We start from the raw sequence: 22,506 nt of genomic DNA, 5'->3' as shown, positions 1-22,506 counted from the left end.
CTACCATGTGCCTCCTCCTACCCTCCGCCTGCCCCTACGAGGAGGCTTAGGAGGGGACTCCTCAGCAGGCAGCAGGCTTATTGCTGCCTGTGTTCCTGTGCCAGGGAAATCCCCTCCCAGCAAGACCTGTGGCTTCTTCACCCTTTCATGCTTCAGTGACCTTTTTACTCAAGGTAAACAGGCCCAAGTAGGGAAAAGGATCACATCCCACGGCAGCAGGCTGTAAACAGTCCATGCTTCTGCCTCCAGTTAAAGGCAAGCAGCAACGATTAACGCTCCTACCTCAGGCATAAGAGCATTAAATTTTGCTGATGAACAATGTTCTTCATTAAACACTGAATTTCAAAAGGCATTAATTATGAAGACCAAAGTTATGGCTCTATAACTATGGCTGAATGACCTTACGCACTTAAAAGCAGGGATCTAGACTCTGTAATAGGAAAAAAAAATTTACTAAATAACCTTCCTAAAAATTTCAGAACTTCCTGAGCACAGCAATCTGCCCAGTAATGACCATTCAAACAGACAGCGGAATATAAAGTTTAAATCCGGTGTATAACTACAGCTACAGAAAAGCTTTAATCATAATTTTCTTGCTTATGTAATTTACAGTAGAGTTACAGTTATCTGTTACGTGTGTGTGTTTTTACTAAATCTAAAACTCATAGACCTCAGATTTGTATCACTTTATCACTACATTGCATTTTTTCTTCCCCTCTAAATTACAAGTTAGTATTCCATCTTAGCAGGTCTGGAAGCTCTAATAAAACAACATTCCTATAGTTCTGTGAATTGCAGTGATGCCTGTAAGAAAACTACTAGACCAGAGAGAGACCTCACCAGGTGCCAACCTCTCATTTGGTAGCCGAATGCTTAGAGCTCAAACACTATTCTGGATAGTTTCTCTTCTAAGACACGCCAATCAGACAAACAAGATACTTCTCTCACAAGCAAGATCTTGTACCGATTTTGTAAACAGATTTATGGTTTTGTAAGTTAGTGTTTACCGTGCCATTTCATCGGAAGAACCCCGAGTCTACCCACTCTCCAAATATATCCGTATTTCAGACACCAATGGCTACCCACACAAGTCCTCTTGGAATCCTTCTCTACCCTTCCTCCACTTCATCAACTGTGCTTAATAAACACACCAACAAAGATACCATTTTCCTTTACAGCTTGGCGAAGCCCATTGTCTTGCTACTTTTTTTTCTTTTTTTCTTGTTCCAGACTCATCTTCTATGAACTCGCATTTCAGACTCCCATCAGTCCGATTACATGAGCAGAGAAATCAGATCGTCTAGTCCATCTCCACCAGTATCAACTATACCATCTGCAGTAGTGCACATCAGAAATAAATTCTGTGATTGCTCCTACAAAAAGCCATACATACCTTTTTTCTTCTTCATTGGTTCATGGATATCAGGGGAAGTTGGAACAGGAGATGCATCCATTGGTTCAGATTCCTCTGTTGATACCTCCACCACAGTTTCTGTGATCACATCAGGTCTCATGGCCGCATGGATAAATTCTGGGGTTGACACACAAGGAGGGACAAAAACTTCCACTATGAGGGAAGGAAAAAAAAAAAAAAAAAAAAAGCACTATCTGATTAAGTTTCTCCCTAGTTATTTTAATGCATCTCACATAAAATTATTTTAAACAAAGCATATGCAATAATATAGCAAGATTCTGCTCCAACAACCTGTCACCTAGAAAATCAATCCAATTCCCAAAAACATGCATGCTTGCCAGTATTGTTAGGCATAAGACAAGTATCACACTGATATTCTTTAGAACTAAACTCAACTTTAAATTAAACAAATTACAGCTTAATCTTTGATCCTTACTCCAATCTCCATTTCCTATTTTGTAGCTTTGGGGTTTCAGTTTGACCATTATTTCTTCCAACATATATTAAATAACTTCAGAAGGAACATCAAGTTAAAGTAATCAACAAGTTTTGGTTTTTTAAACTGACAGCACTTTGCAACACAGTGTATTCAGATATTCTTTCTAAAATACAAAGACAGATAAAAATACTTTTCCCTTAAAATAACTCTTTATTTTAGCAATTTAAAATGTCAAATTCACAGAACCACAGAATGGTTGAGGTTAAAAGTGACCTTGGGAGGGCACCTGGTCCAACCCCCTGCTCAAGCAAGGCCACCTAGAACCAGTTGCCCAGGACCGTGTCCAGACAGCTTTTAAATATCTCCAAGGATGGAGACTCCACAGCCTCTCTGGGCAACCTGTGCCAGTGCTCCGTCACCCACACAGTGCAAAAGTATTTCCTGATGTTCAGACAGAAAAGTTCATTCTAAACGTGTAGCTACTGAAGGATCTCTACCCAACAGCCTCTCTCAAATAAATGATTTAATCTACAAGTACACTCATTACAGGGTGGGGAAATCCTGTAAAAACGCAAACAAATCAGTAGTTTTGAAATAAGCAAGCAAATGTTTTAAACAGCATACAGTTCTCCACAGAAGCAGATTTCCCAATTTGCTTGTTTTTCTAATTAGCGGAAGGAGAAACAGCTCACAGAGCAGAAACTGTGGCTGACATACCAGGACTCCTGGCATCTCTCAGGCAGGTAGGAGACTCCATATGAAGCAAGGCCTCTGCAGCTTCAATTGTCTTATCCGTACAGTGCACATTACTTCCATGAACCGATGCTTCCACTGTAGAAGGATAAAAAAAATTAATGAGAACAGATCACTTATAAAAGTCCACGTGTATCCCTGTACAACTGCATTACTCAATCTTAAACATGAAAATCCCAAAATTGTCTGGTGTCTTCACACCTTTCATACCTTCCTGGCAACAGAAATGTTTAGAAAAGACACAAGACAAGCAGAACCAACACTGTTGCTTCTTAGATTAGATTTCTGGTTCACAACCAAGCTCCTCATTTCTATGAGGTGATCAAGAGCTTACAGAAGCAGACTTCTGGGATTTGTCTTCTGCCTTCAAGTTAACCAGAACAAACCAGATTGTAATGAGGATGGTTACAAACCAACACAGCAGGGCAGGGAAATAGTACCATCTCCAGCTATTATCCCATTAAAATCTAAAGGTCACCTCTCTTCAGATTTTTCAGTCTATTTGGGTAAATATGTATATAGAAAAATACAAGATTAGTTTGCAAAACAGATATATCCAGTTTAATTTTCTGGAATTAAAAATATCTGTGAGTTGGGTTTAGCAGGCTTGGTTGTTAAAAAACAAAACACAAAGCATAACGAACGGTGTGCAGGGTGGTTTTTTTAGGCGGTAACTAAAGGAAGAAGGCAAAAATATCTCTTTTTTCCAAGTTCTGAAAGTTTACAAAACCTAAGTAATTAATAAAAAATAATCTAAAATAACTTCAAAAGCACAGATTTAAGTTTGATACAGCGCAGATCGCAGCAACTTGAACACAGCAGCAACACCAAAAAAAAAAAAAAACCACAAACTAAAAAACCAAAACCCAACTTATCAGTTAAAACTACAATCCTATTCACGGCTAACACTATATTCCTCACCCTCGCAAAGGTTTTTGAAAGCAACGACTGCAGAAACACCTGTTGCACATCGTCCGCACTCTCGCTAAGGTACGCCGGCTCTCTCCGGTTGCTCTTTCCATGTATGGCCATCTGCTCAAAGCTGAACCGCTCCACCGAGGCAGCCGGCAGCCCAGGAAATCTATCTTTAGCGTTAAGTAGGGTCACCTATCTCCAGCGTCGGAGAACTAAAGAGGATTCGGTAGTAATTCTTTACGAGAACTTCAAGGCACCTATCCTGTTACTGAAAATGTCTAAGAAACAACCTGAGGTTCGTTTAGTGGAAAGCAGGGAAAACGCTGCCAGCACTGCTTCCGACTTAAGAAAACACTAGATACAAACAGATTCATGAGGGCACACGTGGGGAAAAAACCTTCCAGCATGCTGCAGTTTGTTTAAACACAAGCAGCAGACTAAACGTGTAGACCAGAAGCTGAACGCGAACGAGATCTGGAAGATGCACAAATGCAAAATTCTGGGCGACTGAAAAGTCTCGCTAAACCAGCCCGGCTGCCCACCCGCTGGCTGGCTGCTGTGATTCCCACCACAGCCCTCTCCTGGGATGCTATTTAGAGGGCTTTATCTTTTGGAATAGTAGATGCCTGATAAAGCTGACATTCCACCGCGGCTTCACCCCAGGCTAGGAACAATAAAAACCTACCTAAGAGCACAGGAAAATCACACTAAAGGAAAGGGTCTCTATTGCACGCTCTGTCCCTTGGATAAGCGGCGGCAATCAGCAAGAGTTTTGCACAGTGAGCCCCTTCTCCAGCTGCAGGTTCTGGGTGCTCCCCATGCCCAGGGAAGCTGCTGTTTCTTTCCCAAGCAGCAGTTTGGGGGTGTCCCGAGTCAGAGGCTGAACAGCTGCACTGAAACTGAGTAGCCCTGCAGGAAGCCCTCTACCTAAACATTTTTCTTTCTAAAAGGAAGCTTCGGTTGCACACAAATTGATGACTAAGTTTCCCCTCATCTACCAGATAAAACCTTCCACTGGTCGTCAGAATACAGGAACAATATTCAGCTAGTCATTATAAATGTATCAATTCTACACCAATACTGAAATTAGAAAGTCCAAATCAGCATTTAATATATTATTATTCTAAAGCACGAAAAAAGATTTAAAGCAGGTCAGCAAAGCTTTTCTACCAACACTTCTGTCTCCCCTGCAGCAAAGACCTGTAAGACTTTCCATTTCTGTTTCTGCTGGTTACCATTTTTGGGGCAACTAGTTAGCTCGCTTCTGTGCGGATATCAGGTTCAGTATAGAAAGGACTTTTATAAAGAAACTCAAACAACAGTTGCCAAATTTCAATTTTAAGAGAGTGCTGAATTAGCTTACTGAAGTCATCTACTCCTAAATGCTTAAAAGCGTACAATATTCTCCTGCTTTTGTATGCAAAGTATTTCCTATGGGGAACAGTTTAGATGCTGCACCACAAGTAAGAGGTACTTAGCAGAGAGCAGGAACAAGGCAAAAAAGATAGCCGAAAACCATCTTTGTACTTTTCCAGTATTATGGCACTCTGCTGAGGGGCCAGAGTGGAGGGAACAGAGACACAACTCCCCCAGCATTAGGGACTACGGCCGAAGGAGCAAAGGAGCCGCCCCCAACCTCTGCCCTAAGTAACCCTTCCATTTCCAATAAAAATAGCACCAGCTACTCCTCAAAAGCCTCTGACATTTGAAAATACACACTTCGCAAATGTTTTTCCAACATGAGTTACTTAGCAGTCCGCTAAAATTGCCACCTAAAAAACATCAAGCAAAAAATAGTAACACTTCTGGCTTTGGCTGGAACAAGACACATGCTATCTGTCTATCATGACAGTTAACAAACTCACGTAACATTGCCAAAAAGACATCTATTGAAATACTTACTAAAATGAGTGCCTGAAGTCTTCTCGGCTACCTACGTTCTCCTTTAGCCAGTCCATGGTTTTAGCCTCGGAAGCATTTGTCTACCCAGTGAGCATTGGGAGTTTTCAGTTGTGCTCAGGCAACGTTATTGTGCCAACAGATTTGGGAAAGTGCAGATTGTATCTCAACACAAATTTTACATAAGATGTCTTTCTGCCACGCTAGAAAATGTCTAATAGAAGATAGCAAGCTGCAGTGCTCAGTGAGGAGACATGATGAAAAAATACAGCTAGAAAAGATATCCCAAAAGATGAAGTGGGGGAACAGGTTCTCTCAGAGAGGGGACAGGACAAGGAAAAACCAGGCGGCTGTTCTTGCAGATGACTAGGATCAAGTATCATCAACTAAACTATGCTTGTATCACAACACTTGGTAGCACTTCTAACAACAAAGACGGGGGAAAAGCAAGCCAAAGGAGTAGGATTCCACAATTTAAAAACAAACAAACAAACAAAAAAAAAAAACCAACTTCAGTCAAAAGCCATCATCACAGAAAATCACTGGCAGTTATTTTCTATGCAGTACCTTTCAGGGTCCTATAGCTTGTGCCATACAAACATACACATCACAGCAACCTTAATCTTCTCTCAGTACATCCAAGGTTGTGATGCACAAGCCCAGTATCACAGCAGGCAGAAAAATTTCTAACGAAAGAATGACATGTATGACCTGTTTCTTTAAAAATGCCAGATTCACAGATTTTCTATTATACTGTGCACATATGCTTGAGTAAACAACTTAAAGACGTAGCTCTGTTTCCTTATATACTCACTGCAGGAAGAGTATCACTTGCCCAAATGAAGCAAAGGAGTTTACACGGATGGAAGTAAATTTTCCAGACTCTAGTAAATGAGTAACATGAGAACTGCCATTTACCGATCTAGAACACATCAGAGCTAACACCACCACTTATTCTTCATTCTTTTAAACCAAATCTCATCTTACTGCTTTTATGACGAAGTCTGATTCCTTGGCACTTTATTTTAAAATACTTCATTAAAAAAGTTTCTGGTCCATTTTCAGGAGGAAAAAAAAAATCCTCTTAGAAAAGAAAATAATTTCAGTTTTTAAAATGTAAGCAGTTAACTAGGCTAGTTGATGTCTGTCTTCACTGTTGACCTAATGTCTTCTAGCTTCACTTTCTAAACAAATAGCATGTACAGTAGATTATTCAGGGTTCTCAACAGCTGTTACAAAATACCAAACTTGGTAATTAAGTCTGACAGGGCTGTACTTTAGCTTTACAGAAGAGAATACTGGCAACATATCCATTTTGTAACAATGCCCCCAGTTTTTACATAAAACAAGAGTAACAAAATGAATTAAAGCAAGTAATGAGAGGAAAAAAAATTGAAATTTTCAAATGGTACTTTTTGAAACTGCGATACAACTCCCCTCTCTTTATCTGAAGGTCTATCAATGTCTGTATTTACAAGGTCAACACTTAACTGTAGCACCTGATTTACAATAGGTTATCCTTTAATACTATCAGGCAACCAGAGCAATACTTTAATGAAGAATTCACAATTCCAAGCATGGAACTCAGTCAAGAGTGACTACTCATACGCTAACAGACCTCATTAAAGTTTATTGGTGTTCACATGCTTGTTTTATCTCAGCACTTAAAAGACCATAGTAAACAGCAGTAGAAGGTAGTAACGGTGCTTAAGCCACATTTTTAATTAAAAACAGCTGAATTGCCCATGTAGGTAATACCCAGAAATCTTTCTGTATGCAACACTTGACCGGAAAAGAAAGTATTTTCAGTTTACTGCTTGTTTTACGGCAGACATTTGTTCAGAAACTGAAGAACTATTCCTTGGGTTTTTTAGCATTTCCCTAAGCCTGCCTCTGTTCCTTCAGAAGACTTTCAGCTGCATACAATTTGAGGATGATGCATAACCCGCTGTGTACCAGCAATCAGTAACAAAGAATAGAGCAATCATCTCAAAACACTTGGTTCCCTGTGAGCCATATGTTATCAGCCCAATATTGAGAGAAATATTAGCTACAAAGCCAAAACATTATCTTTGTAAAGTCATTTAGGAGTTGCTCTTACAAGAAGCAATTAAGATAACCTTAAGCAGTAACAATTTCGGTCCAGCTTTCTTCCCACAGTTATCAAACACTCTGAAGTTTTGTCAACGCTGAGGCCAGCAGCCACAGGAAAAGGCAAGGCATAATTAATATAATCCCTTAGGATAAAGGATTCCTCTCTTAAATCCACGTGATACCATCTACATACATAAATAAGTAAACAGATATGGTATCCTGATAGCATGATGATGGGAATACTAGACATGTGCAGGTATCTGTATCCCTCGCTACAATGCAAATATAAAAAAAAAAAAATTAAGCTGGTTGGGCTAAGGACATCAGAAAGAGCAATGCAAAGTTCATTTGTTATTTATCTAGGGGTTGGCTCACAAGCAATCTAGTTACAGTGACTTAAGAAGCTGCTGACACAATAATCAATTACTTCAACGTTCTCTATTCATTGACAATCGAAAGTAAAAAACTGAAAACTCCTCCTGTAGTGAGCCCGGCAAAAATCAGAGACGTATTCCACTAGCAAAGCGAAGCTGTCTTCTCTGTCGTATGCAACAGAGTGTCTAAACGCTTACAACATGCTCCACTTTCTCTGTTCTGCTGCAGAACAGAGATTCTTTGCTGCTTTGGGGGGGGGGGGGGGGGGGTGAGGTTAGCTTCTCTCCCCCCTCCACAAAACCTTGGGTGTTTTCCCACATTAAATAAAATAAACTCTTATGAAGATTAGGCGACTCGGCCCCCTTTTTAAAGGGGTACCTTGATACACTGGTAAATGACAGAGCATCTACCTTTAGCACATGTTCATGTTTGTACAAACCTACTGCCACATCAACACAAAACCAGTATTAAGGTATACTGTCAATTAGTTTGTGTCCAGGTGCTAACTGCACAACCAGTTACCTGTAAGACTATACACACCACACTGCTGTGCGCGATTTCGAAGGACTACTTTAAAAAGTTGAGCTCCACGTTGTGAAGACAAAAATGAAATCGCAGCTGGTACGACTTACGTGGAGAACGGAAGGTTTGACATTGTGCGTGTGTTTTTGAGCAGTGTAACCTCGCCCCTGTTTTCTCCAGGTCTGTAACGGCACTTAAAGACAAACCCCGGGATCACCGGAGCGCCCTGCTGTCAGAAACGGCAGACTTAAAAAAAAAAAAAACCAACAAAAAAAACAAAAACAAACCAAAGGAGGCCAAACCGTGCCCGGTTCTCAACACGTCCCCCCCGACAAGGTGCCAGAGCTCAGGTAAACGGCCCCTGTCCCGGCAGCGGCCGGGAGCGGCTCCCAGATCGGACGGTGCGGCACCGCGGAGCTGCCCGGAGAGACCCGGGCGCGGGGTCGGGGCGGTGCGGTGCGGGACGGCCACGTGCGGCCCGGCGGCGGCGACCCCACTTCCGTGTTTACACTCCGCTTCCCTCCAATTCCGTGCGCGCCCCGTCAGCGCCGCGGGGAGCCGCCACTCCGGCGCCCGCCGCGCGCCCATTGGCGGCCGCCGCGCCCCACCCCGCCCCACCGCCCTCCGGCCGCCAAACGGCGGCGGCCCCCATTGGCGCGCGGCGGCCGCCACTCCTCCCGCGCTCGGGGGGCCCCGGGGGAACGCGCCGCTTCCGCTACGCAGCGCGCGTGGGGGAGGGGGGCGCTGCCCCCCGCCCCGCTTCTTTCCCCCCCCCCCCTCCGCGCCCCCCCGCCCCGCACACGTGGGCCGCGGCGCCTCCTCCCGCCCCGCCGCCAGCGGAGAGTTTAAAAGGGCACGGGGGGAAGGCGCGGGGTGGGGGGGGGGGGGACGCGACACCGACACGACGGAGGCACCGGGCCCCGGCGCGGCGGCGCTCGGCCTGCCCGCTCAGACAGCGTGGCGGCGGGAAGGGAGGGCCGGGCCGGGGGAGGCGGGAGGACAACAATCTCGCACACTTCCTGGTTCTCGCCCCGGCCGCGCAAACCCCGCAAAACTCCTCCGCCCCGCCCCGCCGCAACTTCCGCCCCGCTGGCGGCGGTAGCGGGGCCGCCCGCGCCGGGGGCAGTTGCCACCGACCCGCCGCCGGCCGCACGCCGGCCCGGCCGCTACCAAGGTGATCACTTCCTGATTGCCCTCCATGGCTTCCCCGCCCGCCACCGGGAGAGCGGCGTGCGCCGCGGCTTTCCCCTCCACCCACCCACCACCACAACCGCCGCCCCTCGCCCCCCCCCTCCCCCCCCCCCCCGGTCCCCGCCTCGCTCCCGCCGCGGCGCGGTGCAGCTTTACCGGCCCGGATGAGGAGGTCGAGCTGGTTCGTGGGCCCCTCATGCAGGGACGTCGCCATGTTTACGCTGCCGGAGCGGCTTCACATTGACCGGCGGGCGGGCGCGCGCCGGGCACGCGCCGAGGGGGGGGAGGAGCGGGGAAGGGGGGGGAGGGGGGCGAAGGCGGCGGCCGCGGCGGCGGCGGGGCGCGCTCCCGCGGGGCGGCGGGCAAGGGCGGGCGGCGCGGGCACCGCCACGGCGCGGCGGCGGTCGGCGGCGGGAGCGCTTCCTGCGGGGCGGCGCGGCGCACGCGATCCTTCCGCCGCCGGCCTCAGACAGGAAGTGCCGCGCCGGCACTCGCCGCCGCCGCAGCGCGGGGCCGCCCGCGGGGAGGAGGAAGGGGGGGGGGGGGGGAAGCCGCCGCCGGGGCCCCGCTGCCCCGGCTCCTCGGACGGCCCGAGGGGCGAGCGGAGCCGGGAGCAGCCGCAGCCGCCCAGGCAAGGGCGGGCGCGGAGCAGAGCGCAGTCCGGCCCCGTCCGTCCCGCAGCCGGGGCCGCCGGCTTCCCCGTGCCCCTCTACCTGCCCCGGGGTCGCTTCCCGGCCGCTGCAGCCCGGAGCCCCCGCGTACCAAAACAGCCCCTTTTCAGGGCAAGCGTTTCTCTCGGCACCAGCCCGACGGTCCTCACCGAGGCAACCGCCAGCACGTTAACAAGTTTTCTCCTTGGCAAAGTCCTGGGCTACCTACTATAGTAATATCTGGCCAGAAAACTTCAGTCGTCCTTGACTGCAACCCACCTTGTCTCCTTGGCAGTAGCAGGGCTTACTGCAAGAGAACTTTAGATGCCTTTTCCAGTTAGCCAGAGGCCCCATCCTTCATTACGTTTAGCCTCTGAGCAGATTGGGGGGGGGGGGGGGGGGAGTTGCATTGCTTTCTTAATTAAAAAAAAAAAACAAAAAAAAAACCACACACCACCACTGTTTAGGATTGTGTCCATCCGAAGAACCAACCACCTGCTTTAGTAACACCATGGCCTTCCCTATGCAGAAGCAACAACCACGAGAAGACGTTCTCCAGACTTCCCAGTTGAGTCCCTGTGCTGCTCATTCTCAGGGTAACGCTTCAGAGCCCCATCCAAAGAGCAGCTATGCCAAGAGAAGCAAAGTCTGCCCTGCGCGGAGCTGTACATGGAGATCAGGCATCGGAAGTCCTTCATTAACACCACACACACCTGACTAGGTCTATATTATTAAGCCATTATTAGAAGTATCATGCAACCACTTACTGCCCCGAGAGACTTCCCTGTATGCAACAGCTTCACAGCTCCAATAGAAAAATGTGACAGGCACCAGCTGCATTGATCTGACAATAAGGAATCTCTCTCCCCCTCTCAAGTTTTAGTAGTCCTAGGATCTAGATCACAAGCAAGAAGTTAGAAGCGTATTTCCCCAGCACAGAAATCACAAAATAGTATCCAGCATAAACCACCTCCAACTGGCAAATTCAGTACCTCAAAATTCTGACAGATCTCCTACTGCAACTGTCAAGGCTTTTTAGGAATACAATTTAATCACCATATTTATATACACAAATAAAAATTCAGGTATTTTGCAGATTTCACTCATCTATTCCTGGCTGTAAGGAATCAAGTTTGTTCATCGCCTCATCAGATAATGAGCAAGACCTGCAAGCGAGATCGTTCATTCTCACATTCAATCCATGATATCTAAGGGTAGCTCTGTGCTGAAGTTTTGCCAGCCGAGCTCTTTCCAGCCAGAAGCATGGACAAAAAAGGCACTCTCTAGCCAGCTGTGACGGCAAAAAGCTCTCATGCAGATACAGCTCTGCCAACAGCAGAGTGCTCCTGTCAGCTTATGCTATTCAGAGGTGGAATAGCAGTGTTAACAAGAATTCCTTCTGTCAGCATATTTCCACTAGGGGACTCTGCTGTATTCTCCAGCAGGAATTTTTCTAGTGGAGACAAGCCCAAGGACAAGTAAAGGCATTTTAAGTAGGCACACACTTAAATGTGCAACAAAACTTCACAGCCCTTCATTACAACATCCTCGAACTGAAATGGAAACCTCATGCGGTGTAGTTTAGCGACACCATAGATTCAGCTTACCTACTGAGTACTGAAATAACTGCATACTCGCACCACTTTGTCCCTGCGTACCTACTGTTGTTAAAAACCGTAATTTATCCACACTTCTCTTCAAGCAGTTAGGTCTGCAGCAATAAAATACAGTTAAAAATAGCTTGTCAGTTTAGATCCGGATCAGAAGGTGCACAAAGACACGAAATACCTTTGAAGATGCAGACCTGTGTCAACAGGAGTTCACACTTACATACTCTGGAAAAGATGCATTCATAGTTTTTTGCCTTACTGTTTGTTATGTAATTCAGTGAGGATTGTTTACCGATTGCAACTTCCAGTCACAAACTGAAGGGTTTGACTCATATCCAAGCTGTTCCCTCTGTCCCCTACGGGTAGAATGAAGTTTTGCCTAAGATATGTGGACTCCTTGAATAAGTGCATTCAAGTAATGTGCGTGTGTAATTTTTGACAAACACCATGTGTCCGAAATAAATTAAAAAAAGAGTATACAACGTCAAGCTCTTGGTTTAATACCAGTTTTCTAAGCAGCATTTATTTACTATTGTGAGAACAGACTTGGCACAGTGTTCGCCAATTTACACGAAATGGACTCGAACAGCTGCACGCATTATTCTGATCCTTCGCTCTCTCTGATGGTACGTAGAGAGTATCACTGGATGCCCAAGGGATTCCAGTCAGTTGAAAAAAGTCCAAGCCCATGCACTTTCAAGATTATAATGTAGGCAACTACAATAAATCTACAAAGTGATCATTTTGACCTGGGCCCAACTTACTTATACAAGTGTAGTAGTATTAAAGCATAACACTGTCTTTAGAAGGAATGCGATTTTCCCCAGAAGTTCTGCAGTTCCATCTGTGTAAACTATGTGATTTCCAGTATTTTATGCTGAATGCTAATTGATTTGCCATGCTAATAAAATCTTACTATTTCAGGGGAAAAAAAAGTAAATAGGGAAAAAAAGTAAGCACGCACTTAACTTTGTAATCTCTCTTAAAGCCTCCTTTCTAGGCAGAAGGCTAACAGAGAGGCCTACAAAACCTACTCAGAGAGTGGTGGGTGGCCCAATGAGGCAAGAAGTATTTACTGTAGAGTAACAGGACCACATGGAATTGCAGATTAACCTATGCTTCTCTGGCATGAAAAAAGTAGATAAAAACATATAGAAACAGATACACAAACAGCATCATTCTTTGTCAGACAGAAATGTATCTATTAGCCTACTACCTTCTTTTTTCTTTTTCTGTTAGAGTGTACAGAGACTAAGCTTTCTTGCAATTTTTTAAACCACAAGCTCAGCTGTCAAGATAGCCAAGTAGACCTACATGCTCATCACATGCTACATCTACCAACTACTACAAAAACAAACCAAAAAGAAGTCAACATGTTATAATATGCAGGAAAGCTACCATTCAAAAATAGGCTTATAAAACACCGGAACATAGTAAGCGTAAGTCAAGTAATTTCAAGACAACAACAAGGAATCGTTATTTTAGCTGACAGCACCTCCACCCCTGTGCACGCACTTCAGAGTCTTTGGTAGATAAGGAACTTGGACAACAGGAACACCCAAGTGAATTGTATCCCCCTACTTGTACAAACACAGGAGTAAAATGTCTATCAACTCATGCTTTCTTGTTAAGGGATATGGACAATTTTGTTCACATTAAAGGAAATAAGCTTCACTTCTTTGCAGTATATACCAGTTAAACTTCATCCTGATTATTTCGAAAAAGTGAAAGACAACTCAAGAGAAGCGGCTGGATGTGATTAATTGCATGCAAGATGGTGGATGTAGAAATTCAAAATATGAAAAACTGGAAGGCTTCAGCAGATCTGCAGAAGTGGATGGGAGTGGGATCATCAATTAACTTAAGCATTTCCTTGAACAGTCCTCAAAACTAATACAGCATTCAGTGGCTATAGAGGAACTGTCAGTCTCCTCTCTCATAGTCTCCTATGCAAAGTTGCCTTTCTCACAATTCTGACAAGTATGTTGAAAACATTCTCCGGTAATAGGCCGTAGTTTCTCTTGGAAAACTATTTTACAAGCTTTGTAACTTGAAACACTACAAGTACAACCTTCCAATGGCACCTTTTTTCCTTCACTGACAGCAAATGATGAACCAGAAAGAAAAAAACCTGCATATTTAATTACTTTTAGCCACAGAGGGTTCCAGTCGTATTCTAGTATGACCAAGCTACCCTGAGAAAAGGCAATTATCATAAAGCAGTTACTTATTCTTACAGAGGTGATTTGTTTCACTTCATTTAAGTAAACAGTCAAGGGTAGATGGCAATCTGTCTGAGGGTAGTATGTGCAGTCTACATGAGAAATTGCAAATGGTAACAGAGGAACAATACCAAAATGCCAACCAAGCTAAAAAGCTTCCAAGCAACTTCAGAAGTCCAGGCATGTCCTGTCCCAAGTGCCGAAACCGCCTACAAATCTTAAGTAGTTACAGAAAGGTCAGTTTTGCCCAGGATCCTGAAGAAATTCACATCTCATAATTACAGAAGTAGTTGCTGTCCGCAACAGCAGGCTATCAAACTGTTGATAATTATTACTGTATTGCAAAGGTAACGATAAAAAGAAACATTTTTAACAGTTGGATTCCAGAAACATGCAAGAAGATGCAGCAGCACTTTATCAGCACATCAGCATAATCATTACCATCCACTGTGGATTCCATGGTAGAAAATTCCAAAAGTACAGCAAAATAACCACTAAGTGTCCCTGCAGGAACCAGGGAAATACTGAGGAAAGGCTTCAGTGACCATGCCAAGCTTATCTTCTTGACTACACTATATGAAGTCTAATAACACCAAAGCCAAGAGTCTGTCACAATCTGCACCTTTGAGTGGACTCAGGATCCTGGTGTCACTATTCATATAGCAATCAGTGATTCCACACAAAAAAGCCAATGTATTCTCAGGATTTGGTACTACCTTTGACGAACAGAAAAGGAGTTACTCAAAATAGCAAATGTCTACATTCCAGCATTATTACTTATGAATGTGGAATAAGAAAAACTTGGTTGTCTCAAAAAAAAACCAAAACAAAAAACAACAACAACAAAAAACAAACTATAAAAAAAAAAAAACAATCAACTGATATATGCACTTCCCTGCCTTATAACGAAATTCTTTAATTTCAGGGCAGTCTAACAGACAATTATAAATCAGGTATTTGCATAGCACATCACATGATTTTACAAAATTGACAGTATTTGAGATTGGTAATAGGCTGGCATATGAACTATGCCACTATTGAGGAATTTCTCTGTTCAAGACCTAGCATTTACAACTCCTTAAGATGTCTCTGATAACAACAAATGTCTATTCTATAAAGATTAAATGTCCTGCTCAAGCACATATGGCTTTACTGTGATCCTAGAATTTGTTGTCAACTACAATCTCCCTTTTAACATGCAGATCACCTTTAAAAATTATTACCGTCAAGTTTGTCACCATATTTTCGATCAATAAAGTTCACTGACTCCTGTGCACTCATACCACAATGGTTTTGGCATGCCATATTACATTCTAATATCAAGATACAAGCCACGAAATTTTTCAGCTTACATTAGTAAAATGCTGTGACTGAGTCTTCATAGTAACATCCTGCAATTTCTCACTCCTAGTTGCAACTGGAGTTGGGAGTTTAGAGAGTGCATCTGTACGTCTGAAGTCCAACCCATAGCGCCCCACACTAGCAAGCCATTCAATTAGCCTCACATCAACCTCAGAAAATAAAAATTATGCCTGAAATGTGTAGTTATTAGTCTTTATTACAAAATATCTAGTCTTGCAGTGTTCCTTCAGTATGAATGGAGCACTGAACACAGCAAGGCAGAAACCTGCAATCTGGAAAGAACTGGACACCACAAACAGGCTGTTACTGTTACATAAAAATATTACCATTCATACAGCACCTGCACAGCTCTTTTCATTAATTTCTCAGAAAAGGAAACACCAGCAAAGATGACATAAAATTTAAGCTGCAGTTGAATTTTGTTTCTGAATTATGAATGTTACTGAGAACAGATGTATATGCCCTTGGCGTAACTGCTCCAAGTGCTGTAAAATAGCACATGCAATGGGAGGGGGGACGTTTTGTTTCACTGTCATCAATATTTAACCAGCAAAAATGCAATGGATTTCTTGGAAGAGTGAGAACTCACATCGATATAGCAGCAGCATGGTGTCAAAAATAAAATTAGCTCACATTCAAAGGATAAATTCTTAACCCATGAATGTGTTAGAGATATAATTCTCACAGTCGAGCAAGTACTGCATGCGAAGTTTTATCTTGCTTTTATCTAGTAGCTAATGGGCTTCATCTTAGCTCTTTGATGAAGGCAGTACCAACTTAAGCTGAGAGTTTAATCAAGCTGTTAGAATGTCCAAACTCTTGTTTGTAGTCAGCAGAGTCTTCTAAAGCAAACTGCTCTCCACTTTTGAAATTCTCATCAAGCTGTGAGTGTACGGAAATGAAGTTCAATCAATAGGATATGTCAGCGCTACCAAAACATACACCAGATGTTCCTGTTAACTAATTTTTTTAAGAGGCAGTTTAATCAAATAATGTCTGGACAGAATGAATGATAACATTGTTTTGTTTATCCCTTACGTACACATGCCATAATCAAAGGTAAGATTCTAATGAGATCTAATACTGAGGTCTTGGTATATGATATTTAACAACTGATGAAAAATCATCTGAAATAAACAAGAGTTCACAGGCTCAAATTCACATAAAAGAAGTCAGAGGGAAGCAGTTTTAATCACAATGGGAGAAGACATATAGAGGCAGGAAGAAGAACAGGTAATAACTAAAGACTTTACATAGATATACAAAGCTGGTTTCCACAGTGATAACAGTGTAAGTAGCAACCTGAAATTTCCTCTGTAAAATAAGATTTGCCTTAAAGTAGATATTTTATTCATGCATTTGTTTAAATTAGGGGAGGAGTTAAGCCTAAACTCACTGTTTATTCAACTTCCTCCCTCCTTAAGGATGGCTATCAATTTACATGGTAGTTTCAACTGAACTTCCTGGTGGAAAAAAAAATTAAGATATTATAGACAAACATACCATCATTGTTGTCTTTGTAGGTCAATATTTTTCCATCAGATCGTAATCCTGGAGGGGCTCATTTTCAGATCCCCATTTTTTCATGCAGATCTTCTACCCCCCTGTGGCAATAACATTTTTAGAATTAAAACAGACTTTCAACTTGCACCACAGGGAGGATTTCTGATGGAACATCAAATTAAAAAATATGGTAACAGTTCACAAGTTGAATGATACCTCAACTTCTCAAAAGCAGTAGTTTTGTTTCCTCTTTAACCTTAAAGTTGTGAGAAAAAAGTCCCAAACCTGTACTTGCCTCTTTGATGATTAATAAAAATTAAGCGGAAAAATACTATTGATAGGAGAAGTTAGATTCACTCAATCAATTAAATCAGGGACTATATTGGCACTATGATTTTGGTGTACCTCTCATAAGGATCAAGCTTTACTGTACTTAGGGCAATATTTGCTTAATAGCTGCCTACTGTTCAACAAGATTTGTAAACAAGCAGCAACGCTGATTTTGCAAATTCATCTTAAGTGAGGTAACAGAGAAGGCAAGTAGTACCACTGCAGGCATGAGCTTAGGAAGGGAGTTCAGAAAGCACTAACCAATTTTAATGACAATGTTACCAATAACTTGGCATTTTTAAAACAGCATTATCCTACCTAAATATTCATCTAATGTCTTATTTGACTAAAAGGCTAGGCATCGTCCATGTATAAGATCTGCAGATCACAACTGCGGTACCTTCAGCACCGTAGATATGGTAAATCCGATGATTTAATTGCCCCGCTAACACACATACACATCCACATTATGGGTCCTGTGTGGTGACAGACAAACAGAACCGTAACAACTGTCAATTTCAGACTGACTGCTTCTTTAAAGACAGCAGCTTCTGCTGTTATGTAAACTACAGAGGTTTTGCTGAATAAATCCTAAAATTGAAGCGCTAATTACTTTAAAGACAGATAACTACTCAGGAAATGGAAGACAATAAAATTTGGATGTTATTAAAAAATTGTTAAGAAGTATGTATTGTTTATGATCGAACATCTTCACTGTTGCAGACTGTAACTCAGTCCCCAAAAGTCTAAAGGTACTGCTCCTAAGGAAGATATCATAGGAAAAGAAATTTAAACACTATGTCAATCTAAAGCTTATACTTTCCCTCTCAAACATCACAAAAGGCACTCACTACTTCCACTGAGAATGTCAAAAGGTCACCTGAAAAGATCAAAATTCCTGTGTTTTGTTTTTTTCTAGAAAACTGCTTTGTCAAGATTTTTTCCTATTCCAAGCAGATAGGCAGTTTTGTCTGGAATAGGACAAAAAAAGCAACTTGAACCATTAAGTCTTTCTTGTTTGTTAAAAGACTCTTGAGGTTTACTTTTTTAGTTAATGGATTAATTTTATAGTTAAAGGATTAATTATAATTAATGATCCTTGATTAATGAATCAAGATAGATTAGTGGGAAACAGGCTGGAAGGAGTCTGACAAGCAAAAAAACCCATACTCCACTAGGATTAACTAAAAATTCATCAGTATTTATAGATATGATCATTTATAATGATTATATACCATATTTTATTTTAATTGTGGTTTCATAAATGCAAGAAGTTTTTTTAATACAAAACAACATTACAGGTCCTGATTCTGCCCTTGGATCAGCACTGACAATCCTTACAGTCCACATAGCCTCAAACCCAATCACAAAATAGCAAGCCACAAATAGAACCATTTTATGCACAGCACAAATCATCTCTTTAGTGTCCTAAGTAAATTTTACCACATCAGCTACTGCACTACATTTATCCCAAAGGGTACTGATTCCTATCTCTGAAGGCTAGAATAATGCTACATTTTACTAAATTACACAGCTTTAGATTAACTGCAAAGTAGCTCGAGGCTCTTGAAATATTTATGTTGAAATGTTGCAAAGCATGTAAATCACAAGTTATTGGAATTGCCAATGGACTGTCACAAGGAGGGGGGGGAATCAGGCCCATAGCCAACAGTAGAAATACCGACAACTGGGCGCATATTATGTTATGCAGATACATATCATATCAAATACTGCCAAGACTTAAGATGGGTTTTTAGTATTTACCATGCTGTCCATAGAGTTTAGAACCACAAAAAGCAGTTAAGTCTACTCATTCTTGATGCAACAACCATGCATTTATCAAATAAAGTGGGGGGTTTGCAGCTATTAATTCTGACATTTATGAAGTAAAATCAATTGACACTAATTTAGCAACAATGGATTTTTCTTCTAAGATGCTCATAAACTAAACTATTATACCCATCTAAATTTTAATCATTTGCATAACAAAGGTATGTACTTCACAAAATTAGCATCTTAAAATGCTCTTGAAATAAACATTATTATACCTTGTTTACTTGTTTCTGCCTTAGCCTGCTTTCTCGTTAACATTTACTATGGCACTTTTTACCACCTCTCCAACATCAAACCGATTCCTACCCACAGCCCAAATCTCTTCCCTTTCCCTAGAAAAATATAAATCAAAAAACACACTCAGATTCACACTCCTGCAATTCATTGCTAGTAATGGCACATTACCAAAATAAAGGTTTCTTGGGGCCTTTATGCTTTCTCTCCCATTTAACCTCTCTGTATGAACAATGCATTCAGAAAGACTCATGGCTGTACCAAAACGTGTCAAGTCAAAACACATGCCCCAGAAGACTGCCTCCCTCAGAGCAGTCTAAACCAAGCACTTCTTTCATCAACACTAGATACAAGTTCTGTGCAAAAAACATTACTTGCTTACTTACTGTCATGTACAATTACACCATGAAAACTGCCCTGGATTAATGGTGTATATGCTATACAAATAATAATGAAAAGTTGGAGTACGGAAACAGGGGAGATTACCTCTCTTCCCAAGGACCTTTTGGAATCACAAATGACAACATTCATTAATAGTTTTTAAAATCTTCATTAGATTGTAGTTTCTCCTCTACACTACTGTAAATTGGCTTTTTAGTACGCATTATCTTTAATTTTTATATCAGAACTATTAAAACAAAGTTTTAAATATTTGAACTTATTTTAATACTTTATTATGTTATTATACTAATTTTTTAAGCATATATTAACGTCAAAGTTATTGTGAAATTTAAAAAAAAAAAACAAAACCTACCACCAAACTATCTGCAGTCAAGACACATCGCTTAACATCTCCAGCCACAAACTCACCAAATCACATATCAACTGCCCTATAAATTTTAAGACTGTACTTCCAAATATCAAGATTTGGAAGCAGCCACATGTCTCTTTCTTTGAATAGTAGCTTAAAAAAAAAAAGAAAAAGAAAAAGATTCCTACAGAAGACCTACAAGTTTTTAATTGTCATTTCCACCAACTTATTGTGGCCAGAAAATGATACTTAAAAACATACAGAGTTCATTTGCAGTTGCTCTTTATCCTAAAAGAACTGTTCTGCTAGCCATTAACCTACCAAAATCTTACAAGAAACAGCAAATGTAATGTTTAAAAAAACACCACTTCTGAATGCAAAAGCCTTCAAAGTATAAGCTCTTAGAGGTTTTTGAATACAAGTTTAATTTATTAAACCCAGCTTCTTGGGAAGAACACCCTCACTTCTCACTTACCTTTACCTTAAAAGTTCTATTACCATAGTCAAAAAAAAAAAAAAACCACACAAAAAAAACACCAAAAACAACCACCCTTATTTCATATTCTTTCTTCACACAACTTTGTTGAACTTGTCATTAGCATATTTAATTCAAAACCCATTTGAGTAAACTGGAATTGCAAGTATTCTCCCAAAACCTGAACCATTAGTTTGTGCACATCTTACAAAGTTGATGCATGTTATTTTTGATGCAGTACTACAGGAGATGAACATCCAGATTCAGAAAGATGTATGAGCAATTGCATCCACCATTTATGGAGAAATTTGAACTGAAACCTACCTAATCCGATGGGAACGCACACATATTTACTGGGCTGCAAAGGTAAGCAACTGAGAGAAGAGTCTCACAGCTTTGTTTTGCTTGCCTGACATCATGAATTCAAACTCCAACCCTAAATTAGGCAGCCCAAGGGTAGGAATGTACGCTATCCATGTTCTAGTCAAGTGGTCTCACCAGTTCAGTATGGAGTGCCCAAGAGGACCCGTCCCCCCTTTGGTTGCACTTCCATGTACTCCCTTCCACAGCACGCACCCGGCCCTTGGCTGAGCCATGTCAGCATACTAACCCAGCAGAAAGTTAACTCAACAAGAATACAGAACAGTTCAGGGTTTCCCTGCGATTTTTTTCTTGTAAAATCAGCATACTGAAATGCCTAAAACAGGTTCAGCAGGTATGAGAAGCAGCACAAGAAAGCAAGCAGGAGGGACAAGAAAACTGCAGCACAGTGGCAGCCTGGCAGTCAGATTATTTAGGCTCCCATAGGAGCACAACTTTTGTTTTTTCAGACAGTTTAAACAGACTTTGGTCCTCCACTGAAAGTTCAAAGCTCCTGACCACGTTCTTTGGAGAGCGGTGCATGGGGAAGATACATGCTTATCGCTGAACAGGTCAGCTGCTTTAACGCCAAAGCTCTACTTCTTTCTTCATTCATAACTCTTTCTTTTACCATACAGCTGAGTTAATTTCAATCTATTATGCTTTCTGCCCATAAAAAGACAGTCCAACTCCAGTCCCCCCAGCCACGCACTCCTGCCACCAAACCAGCAATAAAACCGCTCTTGGACCAAAAAGGCAGGATAACAAGGGACAGAGGATAGAGCTCATGGGAAGGGGGAAGAGTTGGAAGATAGGGTAGATAGAGCCGCACACTCCATATTGCCAGCTGCCCTGCAGTTATTTGATTCAGACACACTATGAAACTAAATTCTAACCAGCTTCCTGGCTCAGCTGATTTTTAAAAACTCCAAGTTTAGTTGTCTAGTTAACCCCCGGCATTAACAAAGACATAAATTAAGATCTGCCTACTTATGAGGGTACATGGTGTTACAATGCAGCACCCTGAACCAAAGGTGACATTTTTACCTGCCAAGCCCCAACTTTGTCACCACTGAAGCTAAGTAAAACTAAGTTTAAAGCAAAGAGATGTGAACCCAGGTCAGATCTCCATCCTGTGGGTAAATACAAAATTACATTCCTCAGGGACTTCTAAAAGAAAATCTCATGGAAAAAAAAATATTATAGTAAGTCTACCTGTTTCCACAGTTTCAGTCTCAATTTCTTGTTCCTCTGCTACATCTTGCATCAGGTAAGTCTCGTCATCATAAACCAGGACCTGAGCAGCGTAACCCTGTTCTAGTCTGGCACTAGGAACTGGCTCCACAATCACTGCTGGGAATTCAGAGACTGGCTCATTTTCCTATAGAAAGGAAAAAAAAAAAACCACAAAAACAAAAACCAAACACGCTCTAAATACTGCACTGTTGAACTCTACTTTAAAATGTTCCTCTTAAGTTCTTGCATATTTTATGGAATAATGACAATAATTTTAAAGATTTTTAAAAGGAAATTTTCTTCTAAAGCAAGAGATTAAAAAAAATAAAAGCCAGCTT

The 22,506-nt window shown here is 42.0% G+C and overlaps 1 protein-coding gene across 6 annotated transcripts in view; it reads right to left on the bottom strand.

Moving 5' to 3' along the window:
• Window positions 1-22,506, bottom strand: part of ELF2 (E74 like ETS transcription factor 2) — a 39,488-nt gene that overhangs the window by 7,854 nt on the left and 9,128 nt on the right. Inside the window, exons 3-5 of one of the 6 annotated variants that reach the window (XM_075036307.1) lie at window positions 22,148-22,313; window positions 2,571-2,684; window positions 1,394-1,531 (exon numbers count right to left, since the gene is read on the bottom strand). In XM_075036307.1, the coding sequence (XP_074892408.1) occupies window positions 1,394-1,531; window positions 2,571-2,684; window positions 22,148-22,313 (418 nt within the window). Of the gene's footprint in view, window positions 1-1,393; window positions 1,568-2,570; window positions 2,685-9,758; window positions 9,909-22,147; window positions 22,314-22,506 lie in introns of those variants that run through there. The other 5 variants (XM_075036296.1, XM_075036327.1, XM_075036317.1 and 2 more) reach the window with 5 other exon arrangements.

The sequence above is a fragment of the Buteo buteo genome, chromosome 1 (assembly GCF_964188355.1).
Source record: "Buteo buteo chromosome 1, bButBut1.hap1.1, whole genome shotgun sequence".
In the NCBI taxonomy this organism is placed as follows: Eukaryota; Metazoa; Chordata; class Aves; order Accipitriformes; family Accipitridae; genus Buteo; species Buteo buteo.
Note: the sequence above shows the minus strand (reverse complement) of the source record. Positions and strands in the feature narration are given on the sequence as shown.